The sequence below is a fragment of the Malassezia globosa genome, assembly GCF_000181695.2.
Source record: "Malassezia globosa CBS 7966 chromosome Unknown mgl_sf_2.1, whole genome shotgun sequence".
In the NCBI taxonomy this organism is placed as follows: Eukaryota; Fungi; Basidiomycota; class Malasseziomycetes; order Malasseziales; family Malasseziaceae; genus Malassezia; species Malassezia globosa.
Genome location: NW_001849872.1, coordinates 926,208 through 945,319, shown reverse-complemented (window position 1 = coordinate 945,319; position 19,112 = coordinate 926,208). Strand labels below are relative to the sequence as shown.

Here is a 19,112-nt window from a genome sequence, read left to right as displayed (position 1 = left end):
TGGCGTCGTGTGGCTAGCACCCACGTGACCCAGTCATTAGAGTGGAGTGCACGCGACAAAAGACCCAGCGCATTTGTCAGAGCTTCGCTCAGGCACGGAGAGACACAGAAACGCGCGAGGGCGACGACCTAGACTTCCGAGTGACCATTCTACTATCATGGCGCCTTGGGATCAGTGGCGTCACGATGTCAACAACAAGCTCGACAAATGGGGAGAAGAAAAGCTTCATATGCCTGCTCATAGCGAAAAAACATTCGGCAAATCGTTTGGCAAGAAGCGCAACATGTCGTATGAAGAGCGTCTGGCGAGTCTTCGGTCGGGCGGCGGTGCTATGGGTGCCATGGAGACTCAGCCGCGCCCTCGCGCTGTGCCACCACCACCGCCAGGACACCAACCTGATTTTTCATCCACTTACACGTCCTCACCAACGGCATCTCAAGCGCCACCGCCGCCGCAGTCAACTCGGTCTTTGTCTTCAGAAACCGCATCGACACCGACAACGGCATCAACGCATGCGTCTTTCTCTACAGGCGCAGGTAGCGGCGGTACAACGCACATTGAATTCTCTCGGTTCTCTGAATCGGATAAGCAGGCTTTCTTTGCTCTTCTAGATGAATATTTTGTCAAGCGCTCATCTGGTGGCGGGGACATGTGGTACGTGTCGATCATGACGTATTAACGACTAGCTAGGCTTGACGACGCCGGATTCGATGATTTCGCAATGCTTTTGCCAGTAGGACATGGTCTTTGCTCATCCGTTTACAAAGCACCGATGCATGGAGCACGTATCATGGAGCGGGAAGGTGGTGTGCCGAATTTTGTCTGCATCAAGCAAGTGGATGTTGACGTCCAGAGCGCACCTCATAATGTGCAGCGTGAGGTTGCTCTGCTTCAGCGTACTCGGCATATGAACCTAGCCTTGCTTCTTGCTGTATTTACTGATTCGCCTGACCATTTTACCACAATCTACAATGTGGTCATGCCACTTTATCCCATCCACTTGCCTGACATACTTAACAGTACTTGTGCGCGTCCCTCTTCGTTATCTATGGCTGAATTAGCCGAGCAGGATGAACCCTGGCTGCATGTCCTTGGCTTCCAAACGTATTCCTCGTTTGTCTTGTCGTCTCTTCGACAGCTTGTCGAGGCTGTTGCACATCTGCACCACGAACAGATTGCGCATCGCGATTTGAAGCCATCCAATATCATGTTTGGTATAGATGGCACGCTCAAACTAATTGACCTTGGCGTAGCGTGGGAAGTCGGTATGCACGAGACGCCTCCTTTTGGTCGCCGTCCATCTGAAGGTAGCACCGACTGTGCAATCATCAGCGATGTTGGTAGCGGTGCATTTCGTGCACCGGAACTGCTCTTTGCGCCAAAAAATGGCTACAATGCATTCCAAGCGGACATGTGGTCGCTCGGTACTGTATTGGCAGGTTTCTTTACCTCGTTGGATGAAGAACCAGTACAGTCGCTTGGCGCCGACTTCTTGCCTTGGGAACGCGAGCTTTTCCCTGACCGCCCCACACACCCGGAGTTGTCCCGTCTTCGTCCGCGAGCGTACCATCGAGCCACCCTGTTCGATTCGTCCAGCGGCGATATCACACTTGCTTGCGACATCTTCAAAGGTTCTGGGGACTCCCAACGAGACGAGTCAGACTGGCCTGAAGCTGCTCATTTCCAACCTCCGCTGCATGATTTCCCCTTTATGCACGGGCCTGCCAAAGAATCTCTGCTTGATCGATTGCCGACCTGGGCACAACTTTCCGAAGTGGATACATCGCAAGCATCTCAGTTCCTGAAAACGTTCCTTCCGTATTGGCTTCCTCGTCTTCTTGAGCTCTCTGCTGCTCGTCGCCCGTCCATCGATGATCTGTTAGAGCATCTTCGTCATCCAATTCCATAAGAACGGGAGACCTGCTATTACAGTACGAGCATCGACATTCTCGCAGGGAATTCGTCAGACATGCAGCATTCTCATGTTAATATTGCTTTACTAGGCTGACGCCGAAGTAGAAATGTTATTTCCCCTTCCGACACTTTGCATAGCTTGCAAAGCTTGGACCGATGAACTGCAATGATTTGCTTGGTATATACGTTCGGCGTCGGGGAGCCATGCTTCAATATTGGCAATCCGATGCGAATTTACAGGGTGAGTCGATAGTAATTGTTTCGCCGACTCAGCTAGGCGACCATCGTGAGTCTCGTCCGCATTCATGCGTTGCCTGCGTCAGAAAGAAATGCATATTAACGTACCAAAACCTGGAATTGTTAGCTAAACGGATAACAAAGTGAAGAACAACGTACCTGACAGCTTGCCTCGGATCATAACATGCCTGCGACATGATGCGCAAGCCTAATTCATCTGCCTCGCTCTCGATCTTGCGCGAATTCGGAAGAGACAGCATCAAGTTAAGCAGAATCTGGCTCAAGCCGATATCAAAGCCTATCAAGTTCAACACAAAGGCGCCAGCCATCAAGATCTTGGAGCCCGCCATCTTTTCTGCAGAATGCCGTGCAATTTGATGCGCAACTTCATGAGCCATAACCGTCGCGAGACCTGCGTCATTTTCACATACTGGCAAAATCCCCGTGAATACAAATATATGCCCGCCTGGCAACACGAATGCATTTTTTTGACGAGGCTCATGAACCACATGCACGGTCCATTGCGACGGTGGCGCTCCTTCGGCTCGTTGTGCATCCATCGCTTCGCATGCTCGAATGATGCGCTTGGCCACTCTATTCACTTGAGTACTCGCCGATGTCCAAGAGGGCAGGATCTGCCCACTGTATTGACGCATGACACTTTGGTATGCTTCCTCGCCCATTTTCCACTCTTGCATCGGCGACACATCCATAAACCGCCAACGTCCCGTCGATGGCACTTGCTCTAAATGCAAGACGTAGTATACACCAGCCCCACCTGCAGCCAAGCCCACAAGCACAATACGTGGGTGTGTCTGTGTCCAGGACCCATTTTGCCATGCGCGCGACTCATTATGAATGAGATCAGAAGTGCGAGCTTTAGAATACTCAGTTCGTACAAAAGGTTGACCTCGACGTACAACACGTCGGTACGGGTATGGTTTAGCCTGTGGCGAGGAACGCCCCAACTGTTCTTCCATGCGCTGGCGGAGCAGCTCGGCAAATTGCTGGCCCTGCGTCCGTGGATACTGTCGACGAGCAAAAGCAGACTGACAGAAAGAGCGTACACACTGGTGATACGGGTACAGAGACACGCGTCGTTGATACATGCGCCACACCCCACATATTTGGCGCGCGATATAACGTTGCATGGGCATGGCGCCAAGTTTCATTCAAAAAAACTTGAACGCAACTAATCAGTCTTATGCATAATGGAGGGGACTTTTCTAGGCATGTACAAATTGATGTTGCTTAATTGAATCGATTAGTACATCTATCGCCTTTCAACAAATTAGAATGCATTGTTTGGGGGATAGGCGGTTTTCCTTGCGTCGTTAAATTTTTTGCAACTTTCCTTTTTCTGCACAGCAACCACCATGAGTGCCGTCGATGTGAAGAAGGACGACAAAGCCGATTTTGGCGACGCCAACCCGCGCGTGGTCACAAAACCTGTCAGTAATCTCGGTGACGAAGTTCTGGATGACGATGATGCGGCGCTTGCACAGCGTGTCGGGCATCGTTCAGAATTTGCTCGTGAGTTCAAGAGCTTCTCAACTATATCCTTTGCGTTCGCCATTATGGGTCTTGTCTCTTCTATTGCAACCACGTTTGCTAGTCCCTTCACGCTCGGTGGTCCTGCAAGCACGGTCTGGGCCTGGTTCATGGGTTCCATTTTCAACATGACTATAGGCACAGCCATCGCTGAGCTCGTTTCGGCTTCCCCTTCGGCCGGTGGTCTGTACTCTGCAAGTGGCCTTCTGGTCCCCCACAAGTACCGCGCCACTGTGGCATGGGTGACTGGTTGGCTGAACCTGACTGGTCAGATTGCCGGTATTGCGGGCACAGAGTACGGTTTGGCTCAAATGATTTACGCTTGGGCAAATGTGATTTCCGACGGTAGTTTTTCGGCTAACAGGCATGAAACCGTTGGTCTGTACTATGCACTTCTTGTTATTCACGGAATCATCAATTCCTTGGATTCAAAAACTCTGGCGCGCATGACAAGTGGCTATGTAATCGTGAACCTTGGCATTACGTTCGTTATTATCATCACGCTCCTTGCTACGACACCACTGCATGAAATGTGGGGTCCTTCTTACACGTTCGGAACGATCATTAACCAGTCTGGCTGGGAAGGCCAGGGAGGCACAGCGATTTCTTTCTTGTTTGGTCTCTTGTCTGTGCAGTTTGTTATGACCGACTACGACGCTACGGCTCACATATCAGAAGAGGTCCACCGCGCCTCCATCGCAGCACCCGTGGCTATCATGGTAGCTGTTGCAGGCACAGGTATGGTGGGCTGGCTTCTGAACATTGTGTTGGTGATCACCTCCGGCGACGTCGTACATCAAGATGTGGATGACATGCCAGGTGGACTTCCAATGGCACAAATCATGGTGAATCGTATGCACAAGGTCGGATTCCTTGTCGTTTGGCCTTTTGTTTGTCTCGTTGCATTTTTTGTTGTGACCACAGCTATGCAAGCGAATGCGCGTTCCTTCTATGCTTTTTCGCGTGATCATGGTCTTCCTGATAAAGGCTTTTTCGCCAAGATTTACAAACGCACTGGCACAACAGTTAATGCCGTTTGGCTCGTTGTGTTGTGCTGCATTATTCTGGGTTTGCTTGGCTTCATCTCGCAATATGCCATCAATGCCATTTTCGCTTTGGCTGCGTTGGGTATGGATATCTCATATTTGATCCCGATTGTTTGCCGGCAAATTTTCCAAGATCACCCAGAGGTCATGTTTAAACCGGGTCCATTCACGCTTGGACGTGGATTTTTTGGACGCCTGATCAATGGAATTGCTATTCTCTGGACCATATTTGAATGCACAGTTCTGAGTATCCCTCAAGAGATGCCAATTGACGAGAAGAATTTCAATTATTCCTGGGTCATTATGCTTGGTGTGCTATTCCTCTCTTTAATTTGGTATGTCGCGCATGCACATAGGCATTACCATGGACCTCGCAGCACCATGAGCCCGGAACAACTTGCCAAACTGGACGAAGGGGTAAAGGATGAGGAGAAGTAGCCAGAGGCGTCGTCCTGAGCGTTTGAATTGGCTGCATCTAAGGACTCAGGCTCAATGGGGAAGAACGCCTGCATCCCTACAAGGTGAGAGCCTTCCTTGTCTATCTTTCGTTCAAATCACAAGTGCTTTGTTCTTGTGCAATTATATACCCACCTACCCCCTGTCTGCTGTTGTCGCAGCATTACCTTGTCTGAGCAGGTCCAGCGTGTATTTTGTGATTCTTTTCCTATTGGGGTTCTACGACAGTCAATGAAAATAGTGACGCACATTAATATAATTATATAGGGTCTTTCAATGCGGTTGATCTGGTCAGCAAAGACATCAAAATACGAATGTCTTCACAAGCGCATGGGCAGCGCCTTAAATGCGGTGAATGATGACATTTATTGGGCTGAAGGGACGTCCTTTATGAGAATGTATGCGTTACTCATGCATTTGTGTATCGAGACGTGCCTCCATTTGCTTCAGCCGGGCTTCCATCTGAATAAAGCGTGATTCCCACGCTTTCGTCTCCCGCTGAAGACGTTGGTCGACAGCCTCTTCAAGAACCTCACTTGACCGCTGCAGAGTCTGCAGGAGGGTATTACTTGCCCGAATTTGGTGCTCTAATGTGGCTTTCAGAGTTCGACTGTCTGACAAGGAGTCGAAGAAGTCAGAAAAGAGTGACAGGAAGTGAGCCTTTTTCGAGATTGGCGAACGAGGTCGAGCAGTTCCGAAGTCAGTTTCAGCATGAGGATCGGAAGCCCGGCGTGCCAGCTCGTATTGAATGCTGTGGCGCTCCCGGGTTGAACGGGCAGCGTAAGGGTCTATCCGAGACGTGTGGTAAGCAGGAGATGGGAGCGCACTGTACTGGGGACAAAAAAGACGGGGCGTACCGCCGGGTGTCGGCAAATATCCGTGAATTTCGTGTGGCTGATATGGTAAATGCCGGTGCTTTTGCAGCTCCTCATTTTCGGACATATCCCGCTCACTGGCCTTGAAGAGAAATGAGGGAGGTGGCAACCGTGCATCGGGACCGAATTGGCGCTGTTGCGGAGGTGCACTGCGAATCGCTGGTTCAGGCACATCATGATCATACAAGGTTGAGCGATCGTTACTTTTAGACGATAAATACAGGCTGGGAACTTTGTTGGGTGCTCTTTGAGCTCGACGCTGACCAATAGAGGCGTGCGGGGCTAGAGGCTGGTACTCCGACATTATGTCTGCATGCGAGGAAGCGCGTGGCTCTAATCGAGGACCTTTTCGTGGGGGCTCAACAGAGTCAGGGGAGCTAGAACTAAGACCGTGCAGACGGCTGGAAGAAGGACTCCAGCTTGTTGAGCTGTGAGCATCAGCAGCCGACGATGGCATCGACGCGCTCAAACCCTGGGAAAAGCGTGAATTTTCCACGCCTGGTGCATGCGACTTTGGTGAAGGAGGGCGGGCTCGCTTCATCCTTTGCGTGTCCTGAACTGATGGCGGTGCAAGTCTCTCTGAGACCTTGCTTGCGTCTGGCTGTGACATGAGCCACTATGGCTAGACTTCGTACAAAATGACGTGTGCTGGATGAAAATCAACAGCAGCAATCATCGGCCTTTGGTCAGCAAAAATCATACGTGTGCTGTTTTAAATTTAACTCCGCTCTATTTCCTATGTCTTGTCCGTGCTGATTATGATTGCACCGCTGCCGTTTAGGGCTTTCGAAATTGTCATTCTCTCTTCTATGCAATTTTACCACGTGGACGGACATGCATGAAAGCGGCGAAAAATCAAACTGTCCTTGATGCCGCATTATGTAAATGTGTCGGTGACTGCAGCGGTTGGAATAATCAAGGGCGTTATTTAGCTCCCAGTTCTGCCGACACCGAAGGCACACTTGCATAAAGGCACACACACGAGGTCTTTCCCATGAGGATGGCGCGTGCGAATGTACTCGAGCCTTAGAATGCAGCCGTGTTGCTGGATGCTGCATCGATCGTCCATGGGTGGTCGATTGGGTCGTAGTCTGGCGACATGATGATGTTTCGCCATATCGAGTCCCAGAACGTGCGTTCTGAGTCGTCCAAAAACGCCAGATCCTCTAGCACGTGCAGAATACGCACAGGCTCACATATCATGGCACGATACGCTTCGGACACTTGCGTGAGTGACCAGATGGAAATCAATGCCATGTGAAGTTCGCGATCTGCTTGGGCACTTGGCAGAGCAATGCTCCGTTTCCATAGCGCACGCACGTACTGCAACAAGATACCAGTATCCTGAGACAAGCTTTCCCAGCCACCGTCCGGTGGCGTGTGCGTTTGTGCAGCGATGCTGACTTGGCCACGATTTGTGGGTCCATCCGTTGTTTGACACATCCATGCCAAACCGTCATCGACAAGTGCTCTGCGCGCGTAAATGCGTGCATGATCTAGGAGCTGGCGTCGCGCCTCAGATGCAGGCGGATAGAGAGCAACAAGCGTCTCATGACAGCGGGTGAGTGAGATTCGCGAGAGTTCGGTGTACATAGATGCACGATGACGGGTAATGCTCGTGGATGTGTTAGAGACAAGTCCCCTGGCAGCATCTCTCGAAGCCCAGCCTGTCGATAAGCGGGTACTTCGCCCGATCGGTGGATTCGGCGTCTCCAACGCTGCTGCGGCCGCGCGCATACACTTGGCAGCACAAGTTGCTAAAAGCCAAGCGCGTTCAGCAGATGATGATGACGACGAACACATAGAGGAGGCCTCATCATCGCTACAAGAAGCAAGTTGGACGCGTACTCGCGCAAGTACATGAGCATTGTCTCCTAAATCGCACAAGCGAGAGACATCTGCTTCATACTGTTGAATGCGGGATTCAGCTTCGGCACCAAGACGTACGGCAGTGAGAGACTGCGCAGGGGGAGCAGATGCAAGGATTGAGGATGCACGTTCCATCACGGCGTCTTCGATAGCTTGCAGCGCCTGGGAGGAAGGCCAAGCATTCCATTCAGTCGCTTGCTCAATGGTCATGATTTGTAGAGAGAGTGCTGCCATGTCAAGAGCGTGCATTTGCTCGTCCCATGCTCCCGTGGGGCTCTGCATTGCACCGTATCCGGGTGGCATGGACTGTACGAATGTCTCGGCCCGGGAGAGTAGATGTCCCACGTCATTTGTCACTTGATCAAGAGAAGTTGGGTCTTGTGTATGAGGAATCAGCGCGAGTTTGCTGTTGATCTGATCATACAGCGACTCGAGCAAAGAGGCAGGTGCCACGAGAGAAGTCGTGAAGACAGAGTCTTGTTGGTCCTCGTTGCCTAGAGAAGAAGATGTGGGTGGTGCCGCAGGGACCGACTCGGTCGACGATGCGCCACCTGAGACCGTAGCCGCTGTGGCAGCTGCCAGCGATTGATGAAGTACCAGACCTTGTCCCTGAGCCACCTGATCGAACCACAAAGCAGCTGCTGCGTACAACGCAACAGGCAGTGGTAGTTGCTCGACACCTGCTCGCTGAGCAGCCAATGTACAAGCCGTATCTAAGCCATAGGTGCCGCATTCATCGACAAGCTCAGCAAGTGCGTGAAGCGCGTATCCGCCGTTGGATAAGACGTCCAGTCTTGATGCAGAAGGTACTTCATCTTGCGCAAGAGGAGCATGTTCTAACGCCGCTGCGTACAAGTTACACGCATCAAGAAGCACGGCGTGTGCGCGAGGCGGCAAGGCAAACTGTGTGCCCACGACATAGTCAACGCGTGCGCTTGGTACATAAGTCAACTCCTCCCACGTTTATACATACGCATTATATAAAGCATCCACAGAAGATGGATCATATCCTGCTGCTCGACGATACAGGTCCAGAGCCTGCAGGTAATGGCGTTCGGCTTTGGCGCCTAAGGCAAAACGTTCCCCACGTTCCTCTTGTTCAACGCCTGCATCCATACACGATTCGAACGAGTTTGGCGCAACCTGCTTATGAGCTGCTTTTTTACCTGGTGGCATGTCTGACAGATGAAGAAGCTTTCTCGGCAGTACAGAGATGGACGGGGCAGAAAGGCTCCGTCAACACGTAAGAGTGTCTGGGCACTCGTGGGGCAATTTTAGTATGCTAGAGTGAGCGCTTCTGACAATGAATGGCGCCTGCGTCGTAGCTCTGCAATCTAGGTAGGTGCATCTGGGCAGAATTGGGCCCATTTGCACTTTCTTCGATGGCCAACCGCGTTCACTTTGCGTCCTCCTTTCCATGCTAGACCCTTTTGGACGTAGTGGAGGTATTCTCCACATGAATAGGCTCAACCGCACAGGTATTAGAAACGCGTGTCCGTTGGGCCCAGGCTAGTTTGACTACGGGCGGGGGAGTCGACCTCACCACTGACACACAGTTCTTGGTTCAGGTGTTGATCCTCCCCCATTTCCCAACAGGGGCGCGCATTACCGCTCCGCACTGCATAGCCAGACCTATTCGTGATAGGGTATTGGCATGCAATCGGACCGTGACGCACGAAAAATATGCTATGAGATTAGTTGCTACTCGCATGCGGATCACCCGCTTCGGCGTGTCGTGCTGGGGCCTCTCCCAGCAACATCCGTGTCCGATCAAACATTGCTCCATGAAGCTGAAAGATGTGGTATCTTACCCACATCAGAGTCGCCTGACGTGCCAGCCTCCCCGATGAGCTCTGCTGCACCTTCTATCTTATCGCGCCGACGGAGCTCGTTCATGCAACGTCGATCAGGCAGACGTCGTTCTCTGCGCCCGCGTCTCAAGCGGACACAAAGCACATCATCCTTCTCACTGAACTCGTTGTCGCCTCTTCCTTTCGCATCGCCATCGAACTTGGCCTCGATTCAAGAGGATCCTCTGGACTGGGTCGCGGACCAACCTTCCTACGATGCACACGCAGACCAAGCAGAACATGCAGATAATGCGGCAGTGATGACGCCAAAGACGCCAGACCCCGTTACCCCGCCAACTATACCACCGTCACTAACTCCATCATCGCCACTATCGCCAGCCCCACCACCACCGCTACAGCCAGTACGGGCTTCGCCGTTAGGACCACCGCCACCAGCACCACCAGCCACATCCATGAGTCAGCCTGGACGCAACATCACGCCCAGCATAGAATCACGCACTCAATACGACGATTCAGACTCGATCTATTTGCGTCGAAAACTCAAACTGTGGCAGCGACGGAACCGCCAGCGTCGACGATTACTGTCGCCTCATCCTATGGCCGCGCCTTTCATTTGGGATACGCCATTTTCAGCGCCCAGACCTAGCGAAGATGTCGAGTTGACGGAAGAAGAGCGAAAAGGACTCATTTCTAGACTTGAAATTTCGTTCGTACACCAAAAAATGGTGGGCACCTCATTCGAGGTCGGCAGAACCTTTTTTGAGCGTGTGTTGGAAGAAGAGCCAGAAGAGGAACGTGCATATCCTGCATCAGCACCGTCATCCATCCGTCTGTCGCCTAGGTTATCTCCGTCCATCCGTCGTGGTCGGAGTAAGAGGAACCAACGCGTGCCCACATTGCTGTCAGCCATGAATAAGCGTGCCTCGTCGGAGTCACGCAGTAGGAGTGCGCAACCACACGTGAAATTTGCGCTGCCACCGAAACGCGACTCGAACGAGATCGAGGATCGCTCACGATGGGACGAGACGCGGTCTCAACTGGAACACGAGGGTCCAGTATCGATCCAAGTGGGGCGACCGTCGCAAACAATGCTCGCACTTGAGCAGGAACTTGTGTCGAAGCGGGCTGAACTGACCAACATGGTGAGCCAGCCATCATCGGCGCCTTTACCACTGGCGCCACAGGCACCAGCGGGGGCAGGTGAATCCATGGCCATGCATACGCCGCCTGACACGCTGCCTGACACGCCGGCACCTTCGAGCAGCCAACATTCCGGGACCTCGGCATTCCACGCTCTGTCCCGATTACACATACCCAACGAAGCAGAGACATTGTCACCTGCACACTCAAACAAGCAAGGTGCGCGTCCCCCTATGCATATTGATGAGTGTTCGCCGCATGCGGTTATGCTGTCGCCGTTAGGATCCGACACAGCTTCTCCGGTGCCATCACCGACACCAGCCGTTCCCGCATCTCCGGAGACGAAACACCATCGCTATCACTGGCATTTGAGCCGTCACGAGCATCCGTCTGACGGCACGAAAAAACCACATGAAAAGCGGCTGAACCTACATCGACACAAGAAACGAGACCAACCTGTTCCTGAGCCTGCACCGCCGCGGCGACGCTCCGCATCCATGGCGTCACTCGAGTCACTTGAGGCCGAGCCCACGTCAGACGTGCGCGTTCATAGAGAGTCGGAACGGATCACATCCGAGACCGTTGTCCACGCTCCACCGTCGCCGTCCAAAGGGTCGGAGCCGTCTGTGAACCTGCTGAAAACTCCATCGCAGACGCACAACGACCTTCTTGGCTTGTCGTCCGCGCTACCTGTCAAGAACCACATCACATCTTCGAATCAGATTCCTGTCGGCCAAGGCGACCTGTCGCCCCCGCCCGTTGACGAAGTACTGTCTCGCGATACAGTGGCTCCCGTGCCCGCAGCTGTACCGGTCCAAGCGGACTCATTTGCGATTTACAAGCGCGACCGCATGCTTGTCAAGGTGCAAGTGGCATCGAATGACGTCAGTGGCACCGACTTTGATGAGTTCGAGGCCCGGCGCTATGATATCCGTTCGTACAGATGGGCCGAATACGTCGTGGTTCTGCGGCCTGGGCGTCTCGAACTGTGGAGCGAGGCCAGTATCCGTGGGCGTCTGCTGGGCGATGCCGAGCGGCTCAAACCGCGGTACACTGTATCACTACGCCCGGGCGAATCGTCGCTGTCCTTGTATTCAGAGACGGACCGACTCTTTTGCCTTGTATGCCCGCGGTCCGAGAGCACCGTAGGCCGCTTCCCTTTTCGGAGACATGGCTCGACGATCCTCATCTTTAACGCGCGCACGTTCAGCATCTCAAGTGACTGGATGTGGCTTCTTTGGCGAGAAATGGGCGGCACGTTGCCTCCACACCTCTTTGTGTATTTGCCGTCAATCTCGATGCGTGTGCGAATTCCCATTCCGCCGCTGCCGGACATTCGCGGTCCGTCGCGCGAATATGACGTGCTGCTGGATGTACCCCGCAACGAACAACTCGAAGAATACGAGGGATATATGGCGTCGGCACTTATAGGTGCGGCCGAGCGTCTCGTCAAGGCGGTGCCGCAGTGGGCCTCGCTCGTCCAAGATGTGCGCTCGCGCGGACTCAAGCCCGCTTTTGTTTGGCGCTCTGGCACAATGTACAACTGGGTCCAGTACAGCGAGACGGCTGATGGCGCTCCGCGCTACTGGCACGTCCTCGCCGGCACCTTGCTGACGAATCGGCGACGTGCGCCAGTGCTTGAGCTCGTGATGAACAACCACTATCCGACTCAAGTATTGCATCCCAGCGGATGCGCGTTGCGCGAGCCATGTGCTGTTGAAGGCTTTGTGGGCCGCCTGCGTCGATTGTCCAGTGCCACGTCGCGCGTCTATCTAAGCGTGCACGATGGACTGATCTTCTTGCTACGTGAGTCCAATGCATGCGTGCCGGACAAATTTGCTGGCGTGCCGCTCGGCTCCGTGCAAGGCGCAACGCGAAAAGAGCGGATCTATGAACGCATCCAGCAATTCTGCAGGTACGAGCGCACGCGTGAATGGCAGCAGATTCGCTTCAGCGAGGGATTCATCGATCTGCGCGAAGTGTGTGCGATTGGTCATGTCGGCACGAACGTGGTCTTGTCCACCGAACTCCAACGCCATATGGTCCACACAAATCGCGAGTCCGGCGTGTCGTCGTCGATGCCGGAAGTCGAATGGGTTCACGACTACGACGGCACGCGCACGGCCATCGAAAAGCGCCTTAACTTTTGCGATGAGCAGCTCGACCCCGACTTCCTGCTGAATGATCGCTCCGGACTGCGCTCCATGCGCCAGTTCCATCTGTACTTGGACAATGGGCGCGAAGTCATCTTTGAGTGTGCGAGTGCTGCACTGGCTCGCGAGTGGATCGTCCACTTGTTCATGCTGACTGTGTACTGGCGATGCCGAAGCAAGACGGACATCCGCATGATCATGAATGCGTCCGGCGGCCGTCGGAATCTCATCTACAACTCCAAAAAAGCCGAAGATGTCTCCCTCTTATCGCTGCCGTACCTATGGAACTGGTGTCGCATGTACGAGTGTCGTGCAGTGAGTCTTAGTGGGCACTTGTTTTGGCGGACCAATGTGCGCCACCCTTTCCGTCGCCGCATCTTTGTATTGTGCAATGGCCACATGTACGGTTTCAAGCTTATGTCGTCCACGCGCTCATCTTCCTCGCGTCAAAATGCAGGTATCATGTACCGCCGCAAGGGCAGCCCCATCATTCTCCGCGATGCCTATGTATATACGGGCCAACTCGGCGATCGGTCCTCCGACCTCCTTGACGACGAAGCGCCTACACTTCGCACTGGCGCTCATGACATCCACGAAGTCCACGAGCGGCTCCCGCGCTTGTACCGCGATGGGCTCACGAGCTCCGAGTCGCATGAGGAGTGCTCGTTTGTTCTGCGTGTGCGTTCTGTGCCAGATCCAAATCCACCCAAGCACTTGTCCGGCCATTCTGCCACTCCTCTTGCTCGTCGTGATTCTACCGAATACACGTTCCGCGCTCGCACTGTCCTGGAGCGAGATTTATGGATTCGTCACATCTCGACAGAGATCGAAAAGACAATGCGCAGCCAGCCCGAGCGCGAGAGCTTGTTGCGCCACTTTGGTCGAGTATATTGAGCTAATAAAAACAAATCGCACTTCCTACATGCGCACTTCGTAGACCTATGTACTTAGATGGTTTCTTTCGGTTTCTTTGCGCCATACTTGGACCGTGACGTCGTCCGTCCTACTACACCGCCAAAGTCCAGGGCACCACGCACAAGTGTGTAGCGCACACCTGGTACATCTTGCACACGGCCGCCTCGCATAAGGACCACACTGTGTTCTTGGAGATTATGTCCTTCACCAGGAATATACGCCGTCACTGTACGGCCATTCGTCAGCCGTACACGCGCCATTTTTCGAATCGCCGAGTTTGGCTTCTTCGGCTTCGTCGTGAAAATTTTCGTACAGACGCCTTTCACGAAGGGACATCCTTCCAATGCAGGCACTCGATTAACTGGTGGTCGGTGTGGTCGTCGCGCCCCACGCATCGCTTGTTGCAGAGTCACATTCCATACAGGCGTCGTCTTGAGCGTACGCACTGGGTATACTTGCATGGTCGCCATTGCAGGCGCGCGGGCCCATGCCGCTGTGTGAACGAATCCTGATGCGATGCCTCGTAGTGCTCGCCACATGTTGATTCACACACACCCAGAGGCCACAAGCGAACGAGCGAACGAACCAACAAGAAGCCTTGTTCACTCGTCTCTTCCGAAGGATTGACGCCTGTTCATGGATGAATGAGGATGGCGTGATCACGTGATGACATCCACACCCACATCTACACGCACACGCGTGCCTGCACTCATCAGGGCTCACCGTGAACTTTGGTGCAGTCCGCCTTTCTCTTTCGTTGAAACCTTTGTGCAGGAAAACTTCGTCCATGCCTTACTATGAGTGCCGGAGCGCGAGAAGCCGCTACTCATCGCCCTGATGGTGCTATCGCTTACGCGTTGCAGAAGGATGCGATTGCGCGCTCATTCGTCCACATTGCTCCCAATCTGTCACAACATCATGCTTCTTCATTTACGCAGCTTTTGCCGCATGTGGCACAGGTGGGAGACGAAGCAAATTTCGGAAGGCCTCTTACGCTGCTATGGGGCAACGACTCACACATGTATGCCAGTCCATCTTTTATCACTAAGAGCTCGCCGTCTTCATATCTCCCATCTTGGTACAAATTATGCAATCCTATCTGTCCGCAATGCCACGTTCCTCTTGTCATGGGATCTACTGCTATTTACAAAAGTCGCCCTCGGCGCGCGCGGCAGCAACAACGCAATGCAAAGTCAATGCACTCGACTCGCACATCTTTGCAATGCACGCTCTGTCAATTTCAGTGCACTCGCACCAAACCGCCAAGTGCGCGTGCATTTCCCAGTGTGCGACACAGAAATCGTAAGCAAGCCAATATATTAGCGGGTCGCATCTCTGAGCCTCTGTTCAGAACCACTTTAGGGGCACAAGTCTCGTCGAAGCCGTCTGTGCCCTCTGGCAATAGAGCAGCCGTATCGACAAAGACTGGAAAATCGCACAAGGCCCTACCAATCTCCGTCATCCACAGCAACGAACAAAGTTCAGCTCGTTTAGCTTTACCACCGTCTGCAGTATGCGCATCCAAGCGCACGCAGTCCGATAACAAAGCTGGTCTACGTGCGTTGCTTCAGCAAAAGAAGGAACAAGATAGGCAGCAGAAACTTGCGCCGTCGAAACCGAGGAGCGGAGGTCTCGCTGATTTCCTCCAGCAGCTTTAAAGGCTCATGGGAAGTAGTACCTTAGCTCATCGACCATCCGTCATCACAATATACATGATTGAAGTGTAGTTTTTAGAGAACAACGCTATGTTGCTACTCATTAGCATTGAATAAGAGAAAATGTGAACTATTTAGAGCTTCTGCATAGCAGCAATGTCCGAAGACTGAACGTAGTCCTCAATCTCCTGCACACGGTCTTGCAGGTCATCCATGGACACCTTGTCGTCTTCAACAACGATCGTGATTTGGAGCTTGTTCACACCGTAACCGATAGGCACGAGCTTGCTGGCACCCCAGACGAGACCGTCCATCTCAATCGAACGCACCTCCTTCTCGAGAGCCGTCATGTCCGTCTCGTCGTCCCATGGCTTCACGTCAAAGGTTACAACACTCTTGGCTGGAGGACGAGGGCCCTTCGCAGCCTTGCGCTCCTCGTATTGCTTCACACGCTCAGCCTTGACGCGCTCAGCCTCAGGGTCGACCTCGTCTTCGTCAGAGCCGAACAGATCGACCTCGTCATCATCACCGCCAGCGGCAGCACCGAAGTTCAGAAGCTCAGCCGCCTTCGACTTGTCGCCCTTGAGGTTGGCGTGCTCAGCCTCGAACGACTTGATGTGCTCTTGCCAGCGCGACACATTAGGGAACTTGTTGCTGTCCACTGGCGACTTGATGGCCTCATACACGGCCACGTCAGCCTGCGAAGGCTCGTGACTGTCTTCAGTTAGTCCCCGATCCATGCACGCAGACTACAATACAAAAGGCGGCTGCGGCTCTGTTGAGCGTCACATGTACAGCTGGTCAGAAGGCTTGGAAGAATTGTGTTCGTCAACGCAAGAAAGAGTCGCGGTGTCTTACGCCGCTGGGCTCAGCAACACGGACCAAAGCACGGTTCATCCCACCGTGCACATGTGACGCTCATCGCAGGCAACAGCACGCACTTCACCAGTCACATACCCATCAATGTACGACTTCGAGGTCAGGAACGACTCGAACTTCGAGAGCGTGTCAGCGTTAGAAAAGTCTGGCAGGGACATGGCCAAAAGGTGTGAGGTGAAACCGTATGCTGAACTGCGGTTCTCGCCCTTTTGTGGGTCTTTGTCCACGTCAAAGTCTGCCTGCTCGGCCGATCGTACCTTGCGGTCAACACGTGCTGGCAGCGGCAATTCATTGGCCGTCAATGTCGAGTCTCCACCATGATGTGGAGAACCAATTTGTGGGCTACCTGCATATATGGTGCCTTGGTTCTGATTGCGTTCGCTACCTGGTTCTGTGAGAAGGACTTCTGTTGAGCTCAGTTCAACCACCTTCTCTTGGTTCCATATCATGATGCCCTCTGAATACGCGGGAATGTACGGAGTTCCATCAGGGATGCAGCCTGGCATTTCAGGGACGCTGGACAGTCTTCACCCCTTTTTTTCCCAAGCTCGTGTACCTGAAGCGCCTCTTACCGAGGACGACCTTGCTTTGTTTATGCTACTCGTAACTTATTCTGATGCACTTGATGCACTTCCCATGGAAACCACGCGAATTTTTTCGGATCTCAGAGAACTTGATGCAGTATTAGGTGGTGCGTAAATGGTTTTTCATTGACAAGCATCAGTTCACTTGGGCTCACTGGCACACCGGCTCAATCACCTTGCATCCGTGATCGAGAACCCAGATGTATCTCCTGGAGAGCGTCTTCTGGTACTCAAAGAGGCGGCTGATGAAGCTCGGGCATACAAAATGGGCGGCGAAGATAAAATTCGCGTTGCTGTCAACACTTGTGATATGGTACGTTCGCTGGGTCACCCTCTTCTTCAGCCCATTAACGCATTCTTGCAGCTAGCTTCACACACCGAATACATTGAATCTATTTTGCGCTCTCTCACGTCTCTATCAGCACTTGCGCCATATGTGCGAGAAAGTCGCGCCCAGTACAAACACCTATCTGACCTTTCTGGTTTCCCAAATCATGGCGAGTCACTTGCTGGACCAAGCGCTGTGAATCCCCCTGTTGATATGGCTTCTGCATCCGCCTCATACCCATTTGCACCGTTTCCTGATGTGTCTTCAAGCCGCGCGCCTGTCGAACGGGACTCTCAGAGTGCTGTTCGGGCTGGCAAGAAGCGTAAAGTTCCACCCCACTCAGTCTCTTCGCAGTCATCTACGCGTTCAAGCTCAGAAACGCAGAGGAATAACGCATCAAACCCGCACCCGAAGCGGCGTGAAATAGCCAGTCGACATCACAACCATGAAGAGACCGATCAGGGCGAAAGCAGTGACGAGCAAAGTGAATTGTTCGTTACAGGAAATAGTGCCGATCGACTCGCACGCACACATCATCGCGCTCGTACTCGTGGCACTGCCCTACCTATGGAGCCAGTTGCTCCATCGAAAACAACGTCTGGGAGTGCGACCTGGAGTGGCCGTCGTGTTGTGGATGCGTCCGTGCCAGTGGACCATGCCTCCCAAGGCGATGCGCCACGAACCACCTCCCGCAGCCGGATCAGCAAAGCCTCAAGTGCAGGATCAAATCGTGACGACGCGGACGATCAGAGGTACTGTTTCTGTAATAATGTGAGCTATGGCGACATGATCGGATGTGATGACGACGACTGCGAACGCGAATGGTTCCATCTCGGCTGCGTGGGCTTGTCCAAGCCACCTCAAGGCACCTGGTATTGTGATGCTTGTCTAGAGCGACGTATGCAACAGTCAAAGAATAAAACGAAACGGAGCGCTCGACCAACTCGCGCACCTACGTCGGGCGTACCGCCCGCCACATCTGATGTCCCGACGTCTGCTCGGCGTGTCGCCAGCCATAGGCGCTAGCTTCTACCCATCTGTCTCTGTATCGCGACATAGAAATTGTAAACAAGTATGCACCAGAAGAGAAGAAAAAATTGAATTAGGCTTATCTAGGACCCCTATGCCTTACCGTTGATGGCAAGCAGTTCGACCTCAAACACAAGCGTCGAGTTTGGTGGAATAACTTTGATCGTCAGTAATTTGTACACGTACTCGGAGGGAATCCGCGAGGTCCATAAGCATAGTCAGGCGAGCAGATCAGGTTTGCCTTTTGACCAAGCGAGAGCTGGGGCACACCCTCGTCCCAGCCGCGAATCACTTGGCCGACTCCAATCTTTGTGCGGAACGGTTGGCCACGGTCACGCGAAGAGTCGAACTTGTTGCCATTGGACTGCAGTGTACCAATGTAGTGCATGTCGACCACATCTCCTGCCTTAGGGAAGGTCTTGCCATCGCCTGGCGAAATCGTTTCCACATTCACACCCATGCTGCTCAGGATCTAGTAGTAAGTGGGGAGAAATGGCTTGTGCGTTTGGGTCTGATTTTTGCGCGCTCAAGTCCCAGCTTTGGATTGCCGCAGGTCCTGTCGCGCAGCCCATGTGCTGTGCACTCCCGTGGTCAAATGACGTGTCGATTGATACTGACGTAAGCAAAGAAGCGCATAGAACACTAATGGGTGTCGGCACTTGCAGCAAGT

At 53.1% G+C, this 19,112-nt stretch overlaps 10 protein-coding genes across 10 annotated transcripts; 4 read left to right on the top strand and 6 right to left on the bottom strand.

Moving 5' to 3' along the window:
* Positions 1 to 721: 721 nt before the first annotated feature.
* On the top strand, positions 722 to 1,909 carry MGL_1271 (uncharacterized protein; the record flags this gene model as incomplete). Its single annotated transcript, XM_001731951.1, has 1 exon — positions 722 to 1,909. One exon carries the CDS (start codon positions 722 to 724, stop codon positions 1,907 to 1,909), a length of 1,188 nt encoding a protein of 395 aa, XP_001732003.1.
* Positions 1,910 to 1,999: 90 nt separating this feature from the next.
* MGL_1270 (uncharacterized protein) lies at positions 2,000 to 3,323 on the bottom strand (the record flags this gene model as incomplete). Its single annotated transcript, XM_001731950.1, has 2 exons — positions 2,000 to 2,228; positions 2,311 to 3,323. The coding sequence occupies 2 exons, from the start codon at positions 3,321 to 3,323 to the stop codon at positions 2,000 to 2,002; spliced, it is 1,242 nt and encodes a 413-aa protein (XP_001732002.1).
* A 204-nt stretch (positions 3,324 to 3,527) lies between these two features.
* Positions 3,528 to 5,186, top strand: MGL_1269 (uncharacterized protein; the record flags this gene model as incomplete). The annotated part of the gene is made up of 1 exon (XM_001731949.1): positions 3,528 to 5,186. The coding sequence occupies one exon, from the start codon at positions 3,528 to 3,530 to the stop codon at positions 5,184 to 5,186; it is 1,659 nt and encodes a 552-aa protein (XP_001732001.1).
* Positions 5,187 to 5,609: 423 nt separating this feature from the next.
* On the bottom strand, positions 5,610 to 6,689 carry MGL_1268 (uncharacterized protein; the record flags this gene model as incomplete). The annotated part of the gene is made up of 1 exon (XM_001731948.1): positions 5,610 to 6,689. The coding sequence occupies one exon, from the start codon at positions 6,687 to 6,689 to the stop codon at positions 5,610 to 5,612; it is 1,080 nt and encodes a 359-aa protein (XP_001732000.1).
* Positions 6,690 to 7,105: 416 nt separating this feature from the next.
* On the bottom strand, positions 7,106 to 8,251 carry MGL_1267 (uncharacterized protein; the record flags this gene model as incomplete). The annotated part of the gene is made up of 1 exon (XM_001731947.1): positions 7,106 to 8,251. The coding sequence occupies one exon, from the start codon at positions 8,249 to 8,251 to the stop codon at positions 7,106 to 7,108; it is 1,146 nt and encodes a 381-aa protein (XP_001731999.1).
* Positions 8,252 to 9,602: 1,351 nt separating this feature from the next.
* MGL_1266 (uncharacterized protein) lies at positions 9,603 to 13,946 on the top strand (the record flags this gene model as incomplete). The annotated part of the gene is made up of 1 exon (XM_001731946.1): positions 9,603 to 13,946. One exon carries the CDS (start codon positions 9,603 to 9,605, stop codon positions 13,944 to 13,946), a length of 4,344 nt encoding a protein of 1,447 aa, XP_001731998.1.
* A 53-nt stretch (positions 13,947 to 13,999) lies between these two features.
* On the bottom strand, positions 14,000 to 14,506 carry MGL_1265 (uncharacterized protein; the record flags this gene model as incomplete). The annotated part of the gene is made up of 1 exon (XM_001731945.1): positions 14,000 to 14,506. One exon carries the CDS (start codon positions 14,504 to 14,506, stop codon positions 14,000 to 14,002), a length of 507 nt encoding a protein of 168 aa, XP_001731997.1.
* A 1,250-nt stretch (positions 14,507 to 15,756) lies between these two features.
* On the bottom strand, positions 15,757 to 16,659 carry MGL_1264 (uncharacterized protein; the record flags this gene model as incomplete). The annotated part of the gene is made up of 2 exons (XM_001731944.1): positions 15,757 to 16,336; positions 16,580 to 16,659. 2 exons carry the CDS (start codon positions 16,657 to 16,659, stop codon positions 15,757 to 15,759), a joined length of 660 nt encoding a protein of 219 aa, XP_001731996.1.
* Positions 16,660 to 16,948: 289 nt separating this feature from the next.
* On the top strand, positions 16,949 to 18,439 carry MGL_1263 (uncharacterized protein; the record flags this gene model as incomplete). Its single annotated transcript, XM_001731943.1, has 3 exons — positions 16,949 to 17,192; positions 17,226 to 17,398; positions 17,450 to 18,439. The coding sequence occupies 3 exons, from the start codon at positions 16,949 to 16,951 to the stop codon at positions 18,437 to 18,439; spliced, it is 1,407 nt and encodes a 468-aa protein (XP_001731995.1).
* Positions 18,440 to 18,608: 169 nt separating this feature from the next.
* MGL_1262 (uncharacterized protein) lies at positions 18,609 to 18,902 on the bottom strand (the record flags this gene model as incomplete). The annotated part of the gene is made up of 1 exon (XM_001731942.1): positions 18,609 to 18,902. One exon carries the CDS (start codon positions 18,900 to 18,902, stop codon positions 18,609 to 18,611), a length of 294 nt encoding a protein of 97 aa, XP_001731994.1.
* Between the last annotated feature and the right edge of the window lie 210 nt (positions 18,903 to 19,112).